The 9,119-nt window shown below is 56.5% G+C and overlaps 1 protein-coding gene across 1 annotated transcript in view; it reads left to right on the forward strand.

The window, feature by feature from the left end:
* Positions 1-1,319, forward strand: part of MYO18B (myosin XVIIIB) — a 227,280-nt gene extending 225,961 nt beyond the window's left edge. The window contains exon 42 of the mRNA XM_068989910.1: positions 134-1,319. Within this exon, the coding sequence (XP_068846011.1) occupies positions 134-1,319 (1,186 nt within the window). The remainder of the gene's footprint in view (positions 1-133) is intronic.
* The last annotated feature ends 7,800 nt before the right edge of the window (positions 1,320-9,119 follow it).

A 9,119-nucleotide genomic window follows, 5' to 3' on the forward strand; every position in this document is an offset into this window, starting at 1 on the left:
GGTTGGAGAGCGTGGCGGGGACGGGAACGCGTTTCCAAAGCGAAGCAGAATTAGCGCCCGCGCTCCAGGCCCGATGGCACAGATAGTAGGGCTGGCACAGTGTGCGTTGACTGTGCTTCTCTTCTTGGCACAGGACCCACGAGGAGGCCGGCGATGGGGCCCGGGACGTCCGCAGCAGGACCTCGGGGGACAAGGCCGCGTCCCCGCTCTCCCGCCGCCGGGGAACGTATGGCCGCTTCAGGGATGGCGAAGAGTGCAGCGTCCAGAGAAAGACCCCTGAGAGGCCGGGGGCACCGCCCTCCCCGTCTTCCCGGAGTGGAGACGCGTCTCCGCTACCGCGGGACAAGCTGCCCAGCCCGTCGGCCGCCCTGTCGGAGTTCGTGGAAGGGCTCCGGAGGCAGAGAGCGCAGAGAGGCCGGGGGTCGCCGCTCGGCCTGGAGGACTGGCCCACGCTCCCCATCTACCAGACCACCGGGGCGTCCACGCTGAGGAGGGCTCGGGCGGGCAGCGACGAGGGCGCCCTGGCGCTGAGAGCCGGCGCCGGCTCAGCCCTGGATGCGTCGGCCGGGCTCCCACGGTCCACCAGCCTCAAGTGCATCTCCTCTCAGAGCGTGGGGAGCCCCAGCCCGCCCCCCGAGAAGCTGAAGACCCGCTTCAGCTCCTGCGAGTCCCTCCTGGAGTCGGGGCCCAGCTCGCAGAGGACGCCCAGCTCCCCGGCGGCTGCGCGCAGGGACCCGCTCTTGTCACCCACGCTGCGCCCGCGGAGGCGCTGTCTGGAGTCCTCGGTGGACGATGCGGGCTGTCCGGACCTCGGCAAGGAGCCTCTCGTCTTCCAGAACCGCCAGTTCGCCCACCTGATGGGGGACCCCCTGGGCAGCGACCCGTTCAGCTGGAAGGTCCCAAGCCTCAACTACGAACGCAAGACCAAAGTGGATTTCGATGACTTCCTGCCAGCCATCCGGAAGCCCGAGACGCCCACGTCCTTGGCCCGAGCGGCTAAAGATGGGCGAGACAGTTCACAGCATTCGAGCGTCCGCTTTGAGACGGAAGAGGCCGACCGGGGCTTGGTCTCCGGGATCGGCACCGTTTTGAAAAGGAGTCCGGAGTCCAGGGAGGACCTTGCTCACCTCTCCGACTCGTCCTCCTCCTCCAGCTCCATCATGTCCTTCAAAAGCGCCGACAGCGTCAAGAGTCGGCCGAGTGCCCCCCGGCTGGAGGGCGACGGCGGCGAGCGGGCATCCCCCGAGAACAGAGAGGCGGGCGCAGGGAGGAAAGAGGAGGCCGTGGAGAGCGTCATGAGGAAGTACCTGCGGAAGTAGGCGCCCGCTCAGGTAACATCGACAGGCGCCGGCCTCCGGGACGAAACCGGGAGGTCCTCCCAGCCTGACAGCCTGGACGCACCCAGGCGCTGCCACTGCCTGTAAGGGTGTGACTCATTCCTCTAGAGAGGAGGGGTTTTAGACATTTTCACGGAAGTACTGTGTTACTATTTATGCAAATAATGTGTTGCTGATAAAGGCACAACTTAGAAGCCTTCCCTAGGAGCCATTGGTTTCTGTGCTCTTTAAAATACAGATAGGAAGCCTGAAGGTCAGGTGGGGTGGGGCGGGCGGATGCTGTAAGGTGGTCCCCGGCTCCTACAGTCTCCCCACCCTCGACTTGTTCTCTCCCCAGTGCCCCGTACACCTGGCGCTGCGGGAGGCGTGAAGGCGTCTGTCCACAGAGTCGGGGGGAGAGCCAGGCTGGGAGGTGGGGAGAGGCCTTGACACAAGCCAAGTCCAGCTCTTGCACTAAGTGTGTAAAGAGAGACAGGCCTGAGAGGGGGTGGGGGACAAGTGCAGAGGCTGCGGTCTGCACCTGATCCGGGCACTCGCAGCAGCGGCAGGGAGACGTCCTCACTGTCAGCGGCGGCTCACGCTGGTTGAGTTGGTTTATCAGATAGTCATTTGGTGCCCACGGTACCCCCGAGACTGTAAGTATGATGTATCCCTGTCCTACAGGTTGGCAGACAGAATCACACAGGCTAAGGCACTTATGCAGACTCGCCCAGGCAGAGCTGGGGTTCGGAACTCCACAGAGTCCGCATTTTTGTTGGTGTCGTTTTTTCTTAGGCATATGCTCCGGGCCTGTTTGTGAGTCAGCTCAGAGACACACTAAGGAGCTGGGTCTTTAAAGGGGTTGCCTCTATCAAGGGCAAACTGAGGCAGACCTTAGAATCATACATCTCACTGGGGGTTGGAACCCATGGACCAGAGCCTCGCTCTTGAAAAAGGGGGAGAAGACCTCAAGATCAGGGTCACCCAGTGAGTCTGCCACCAGCCCAGACACCCTGACCCCCAGTCCGGAGCTCTTTGCCCCGAGGCCGGGCTGACCCCTCACTGCCCCTCTCAGGACGTGTTTCAGAATTCATGGCTCCCGACTGAAATGGGAAGCCCCATCAGGCCGGCCAGGAGATAGTAAGCACCTCTTTCTGGGGTCAGACACGATGCCAGCCTACAGCTGGGTTGCCATCTCCAAGTAACTGAACGTTGGAACTGCAGCGGCTGGAGGCTCAGGTGGTCGGGTGGTTCACGTGGTGTTCAACCCACACCTGCCCCCTTCCTGGACCCAAACGAGCCACACGTCCTGCCACTTTGGGAGTCACCCTCAGCCCATCAAAAAGCCATCATGGAGATGGGCTTTGGATGGTATCGGAGCAAATTAATTTGACTTAACATGGCCTCTCTCTCTGCTCTCAATTACCGAGGAAAGAGCTGATGTTCATTCACATTATTATGCTCTCAGGGACACAGAACTCGGTTTCAAAGGCCAAGTAAAGGGCACACGTCCAGAAGCGGAGCAGCCCTTAGCAGACGTCCTCACAGAACATCTTGTCTCTGCCATTTTTTTTTCTTTTTAAAGCTCAGCTCCCCTTCCCCCCTCCCAGCATGCTCTCTGCGATAACGGGAGCTCCTGCCTAAAACCCTCCTCCACCTTTGACTTGCATGCGGGTGTTGGGAGCTGAGAGTACAGCCCTGTTGCCTGAGACGCAAGTGTGTTGTGGGATTTGGAACCACTTGGCCCCCAGAGCTTAGGTCTTCCCTGTAACAGCCACGTGCTGAGACCTTGCTGAGCATCTGTGTTCTCAGCTGAGAAATGGGAGTAGCACTGTGAGTGGGATGCGAATGAATAGACCCCAGCCCAGAGCCAGCACCGGTGGCCGAGGTGCATGTCAGGCGCCTGTGCTTGGAAGCAGTGGCCCTTCCGCATCTGCGTTTCGGGTGGCCTCCGCTTGTTTCCCTTCTGCCCCCTCCATGCTCATGCCTCCTGGCATCATTGCTTCTGTAATGCCATCTGGGAATGTGGGCCCCAGGGCTTCGCCCAACAAAACACACTCCTCGGGCCGCAGTTCTCAGCTCTGATCTGCATTTGTTTCCAGCCTCCTGGGACACATTGCCCTTGAAGACTTCCTGATTCCACGACTGTCTGGAGAGAGAGACAAAGACCGGCCAGGCCTCCCTGGGGGCCCCGAGTCCGCAGCCAGCGTGGCTGCCCTCGAGAGGCCGGGGGGCCCAGCCACAGCACATCCCGAGGGCGAGGGGCTCCCAGCCTGCTAGGTCTGTACCCAATAAAGCCTTGGCTCCTTGGCGTCTGCGCTGTCTCTCTGTTCTGTGATCACATTACCTGGAACTCTGGGGGGTTGATGGGGTGCAGCTTGAGGTAGTAGGGAACCAACACAGTTTATAGTTTTGGGAGTGCACTGGCGTTTCTCTCCCTCCATTATCTACACACAGTGGCCCTGACGCTCTTCACTTGGCCAAGTTCAGCTCTCAGGGGTCACCTCCTCCAGGAAGTCTTCCCTGATACATCAAACTCATCAAATTGAAACAGATGCTGTTTCTTCATTCTTCTCTAATTCCCTTGGTTACCTCTGTCCTATTCCCCCTGTCTGTGTATGTGTCTCCATTGTGTATATGGGCATTCAGGAAATTGTGACGAGTGAATAAACGAACAAACAGATGAACCACAGAGCTAGTCAGTAGCTCAGACAGCCTGAGTGCCCGTGGCATGCTGACATATATGCGTCCCTACAAATGTCCGCCCATCGCCACACTCACGGACCGTGACATCTGCTCTCACAGCCCTGTGCACCTCCTCACGCACTCCTCCTGCCGCCCACACACAACTCTGCCCTTGGACCAGAAACCACGCTCACACAGGCACACTTACCGCTTGGACACCTGCTTTTCCACGCATCCTCACAGTATCAATAACACTAACACTGTAGGCTGGTGCTTACTGACCACATGCTGTGTGCTGGCCACTGTGCTGGGCTCTACCTGGTGACTCTCCCTTCTGCTTTATAAAAAGTCCCTAGAGATAAAGCAACCTTCTTTTTTCCTACTCACAAAGGCAGAACTAGCTTTGGCCTGGCTTCAGGTAGCCCGTGCCACCGCTCCGAAAGTCCTCACTGGCATATTCTCCACACCCTCCCCTACGTGTGCCCCTATTCCTGGGATGACTGCTGCAGCCCGTCACAGCTCTCATCAGGAAGGAAAGTCCCCTGAGGATCCCCCGTGTACTAGTCTGCTGTAACAAAGCCCCTCAAACTGGGTGGTCCAAACAACAGACACTCAGTGTCTTGAAGGTCTAGAGGCCAGAATCAAGGTGCTGGCAGGGCTGATCCTTCAGAGTATCTTAAAGGACTCACTCTTGGCTTGTACGTGGTCTTCCTCTGGTGTGTGTCCATCTCTGTGTCTCAATGTCTTCCATTTACGAGGACACCAGTCATACACAGTAGGCCTCACCCTTTACCTGTGCAGAGACCTCATCCCCACGTAAAGGCACATTCTGAGCTGCTGGGGGTTAGGGTCTCTCAGATGGAGGTGAGCGGCGAGAGACACAATTCAAGCCGTAACAGCTTACCAGTTAGCACTCAGTCCGAGAAGGGGAGATCTCTGCCCATCCTTGTCGGGGGCTCTGGGTAGAAGTGGGAAAGAGAGGGGAAGGGGCAGGAGGGAAACTGACCAGATACCCTCCCGGGAGACCTCGCATCTCCCCGTCTGTCTAGTGGAGCTTTCAGTGGAAGAGTGGACTGCGCCTTCTCGGATGCCCACACTTCTCCCCCTTGGTGAGTCTGTAAATATTAATACGTCATATATATATTTAAGGAGCATCCCTCACCAGCCTGCCTCACAGGAGTGGCCCCAGCTCTCCTGAGACAGCTAGGGGCAAGTGGAGGGGACGCCCGAGATCTCCGCAGGGAATCAGAGGCCCTGGCCAGGAAGAGGGTGCCACCCCGAGGCTCATGACGTGACAGTGTGAGGGGTCAGAATGGGAGCAGGCACGGCCCGGTGTCTTCCTCCAGTAGAGCCCATGGAGCCTTGGGAAAGCCACTCCCCTCATTGGGCCTGTCTCCGCATCTCTACAGTGGGAATGATAGATAGCTGAATCTACTGGAGTTTAGAGATGGACAAGTGTAGCAAGCTGTACTAGTTTGCTAGAGCTGCTATAACAAAATACCACATGCTGGTGTGGGGGGAGCGGGCTGTGAACAACAGGAATTTATCTTCTCAAAGTTCTGGAGGCTGGCCTCCAAGATCAAGGTGTCAGCAGGTCTGGCTTCTGAGGCCTCGCTCCTTGGCTTGCAAATGGCCACTGCCTCACTGTGTCCTAACATGGTCCCTTCCTCTGTGCCCACACATCCCTGGTATCTCTCTGTGTGTCCAAATATCCTCCTTTTATAAAGGACCCCAGTTTCCCTGGTGGCTCAGCTGGTGAAGAATCCACCTGCAATGTGGGAGAACTGGGTTCAATCCCTGGGTTGCGAAGATTGCCTGGAGAAGGGAAAGGCTACCCACTCCAGTATTCTGGCCTGGAGAATTCCGCAGACTGTATAGTCCATGGGGTTGCGAAGAGTCAGACATGACTGAGCAACTTTGACTTCCCCTCACTTCAAAAAGGACCCCAGTCAGAGTGGATCAGGGACCAACCTCAAGGCCTCACTTGAACTTAGTCACGACTTTAAAGGCCCCTTCTCCAAATGCAGCCACCTTCTGAGGTTATGAGTATTAGGACTTCAACATATGAATTATGCAGGGGTCACAACTGAGCCCATAGTGCATGCTATGCCAAAGAAGGTGGTGAGTTAGTTTATTAATAATGACCATTATTACTCATGTATCAACTGCATAAATATGTCCCAAGCACCCAGCTTGGTGCCCAGACAAAAGCAACTGTGGAAATCCGGAATAAAGGTTCACCCAGCCTTCCTGGCATTGGAGTCTTGCAGACATTTTAAGGCCTGGAACCTGTGAGCGCTGCTCCTCCCGTGCCAGCAGGATTGCTTATCCAGCCAGTATCTGCCAAGCACCTGCTGCTTGGCGCCGGGCACCGTTCCCCACACAGGGGATCTGTGGGGAGCAGGTGGAGCCCCCCTGCTTTAGCATCCTCACTGGGGAGACAGACAATGAGCGAGAAAATAAATATGTTGTCAGAAAGCGAGAAACGCCGTAAAGGAAAATAAAGATGAAATTATCTCGTGAGTTTCCTGTTACAGAATGTTCTGGGTGTTGATTTTACAAATTTGTTCAGTCGATAAGTCCGACTCTTTGTGACCCCATGGACTATAGCCCGCCAAGCTCCTCTGTCTTCCACTATCTCCCAGAGAGTTTGCTCAAATTCACATCCACTGAAGCTTTCACAAAGTACCTTTTTGTAAAGGAAGAAAGCCATCATTTTTCTTCAGTGATGTGTGAGTGGCATGTTCAAAAATGTCAAACCCAAGTCACAACAGCCAAGCTTTCCTCAGCTTGCAGCAGGAAATAGAAATCCCGAAGATGCTAGTCAGAAGTCAGTTCCACATCCTAGAAGATCACCGCTGCCCGCCCTGCCTCGAGTCCCCCAGCCCGGCACAGCCTGAAACAGGAGATTCTGAGTCAGCTGGGTCCTCCTCGCTGCAAACTGGCTCCAGAAATTCCAGCGTGGACTTCCCAGTGTGCCGTCAAGCTCAGCCCAGGACCCCGTGCAGTAAGCACAGTGCCAGCCTTCACTTCTCTGACCTCTACTCCTGGGGTGACTGAATGGCTCACACCCTGGGCTCTGCCGCTTCCCTGCCTGACCTCGGCCAGTCCACCTCCTTCTGGGCCCTCCTTTACTCATCTGTGTAATGGGTCTCAGCCTCCTGTGGAGAATCACACACTCAGGGAGCACCCAGCATGGAGCCTGGCACACAGCCTGCAGTCCACAGTAGCTGCGCTGATCGCTGGGCTCAGAACTGCTTCCCCACCAGTGCCCAACTCAGAGGCGCCAGCTGCACGGCTGGGCCCCGCCTGGCTTTCCTGACGTTACCACCAAGGTCATTTCAAAGCTGAGGGTGTTGGAGGCCCCACATCCAGGTGACTTGAGCAGCCGCCCCAAACGTTTCCTCTTGTTTCCAGGCACCAAGGCCATTTTTAGCAGCCTGCCCAGGTCTTAAAAGAAAAAAAAAAGAATGCCTGGACTTTCAGGACTAGAAGGTCTGGAGGTAATTTTACAGGTGAGGAAATGAAGGCTCAGAGAGAGAAAGGATTTGTCCCAAGAAAAAGGCGGATCCGAGTTCAGAACTCAATCAACATTTTATGATTTAATAAAAAATGTATTGACCTTTCTGCCACCCTATGTCCAGAGCACTGAAGATAAAGCTGGGACCAGGATGGGTAGAGGGCCTGCTGTGGAGTAAACCGTGAAGTTTGCGGTTTACTGGAGAAGGCAGGTAATAAACTGGGAGATAAGCCATCTTGCGCCTTCTACACCTGCAAGAAAACACCTTAAATGACTCAAAACGCTGCTTTGTAACTAGCTGCATGAAGACTCGGTAGCCCTAGGCAAAATCCTGCTCAGAGCCCGGGCCTTCTGCGTGTGGAGCTCAGAGCAGTGGTTTGTCTAAGCCTCTCCGTCTCCCATCCCCCGTCACCTAGCCTGTGGTCTTCCCGCTCAGGCTCGCCCAGAGAGGAGGGGGAAGCCATGCTGCGTTTGCCTACAGCCCATATCTGACCCAGCCCCCAGGTGATCCTGGGAGATAAGCCAATAAACTGGGGCGCGCTCACCTGAGGCCTACCTGCTCCGGGTCATCCTGCCTCCTGCGCCTGCTCCATCCCAGCCCTGGGTCCACCCTCCCCCACTCAAGCCAGCAGAGACCCAAGCCCCTGTCCCAACTGCCCTGGATGTCTGCACAGTTCAGGGCTGAGGAACCGAGGTTTGCATTCTTTCCCGGTTTCAAAGATTGTAGGCGGGAAGAACAGGCGAGGGACCACTTGTGGGAGCAGGCGGGAGGCAGGTGTAGCTGGGAGGCTCTGGATGTGACGAATGGCCTGGCTGAGCTCCTGCTGTTGTCTCCCGGGAGTGGTGGGCCACCTCAGCTGGGTTCCCACCTCCAGACCTGACAGCTTGTTTACCTGTCAGCCACCTTCAGAGCACGGAGACAGCAGCAGGCCTGGTGACAAGGTAAGGCGGTGACCTTGTCACCTGTTGTTAACCATCGCCACCCCCCTACTCCCTGTATGTCTGCAAGGAGCCAGCAGCTATGCTGGGCAGTACTCAGACATCACTGCTAAGCAGCGGGTGTTGAGGGCCTGCTGCCCTGTCCGTCACCCCGCGCCTTCTACACCTGCAAGAAAACACCTTAAATGACTCAAAACGCTGCTTTGTAACTAGCTGCATGAAGACTCGGTAGCCCTAGGCAAAATCCTGCTCAGAGCCCGGGCCTTCTGCGTGTGGAGCTCAGAGCAGTGGTTTGTCTAAGCCTCTCCGTCTCCCATCCCCCGTCACCTAGTCTGTGGTCTTCCTGCTCAGGCTCGCCCAGAGAGGAGGGGGAAACCGCACTGCGTTTGCCTGACCCGGCCCCCAGGTGATCCTGCAGAGGAGTCTGCAGCCTGAGGGGGATGGAGACGGGGATGCCATCCTTTAAGGCACAGTATCTGAGTCCCCGGTCAGCTGAGTCCAGTGACTGAAGCTGTCTCTGAACTGAACTTAATAAACAGTGGTTCCTTGTCACTCAGCAAGTGGAGAGAGAGAAACAAGGGATCATGGAGAAGGTGGAAATGAGAGGAGAGGGTGGGGGGTTCCCCTTGAATCAGGTGTTGAGGTTCGGAGAGGATGTG

This window comes from Capricornis sumatraensis, chromosome 17 (assembly GCF_032405125.1).
Source record: "Capricornis sumatraensis isolate serow.1 chromosome 17, serow.2, whole genome shotgun sequence".
In the NCBI taxonomy this organism is placed as follows: Eukaryota; Metazoa; Chordata; class Mammalia; order Artiodactyla; family Bovidae; genus Capricornis; species Capricornis sumatraensis.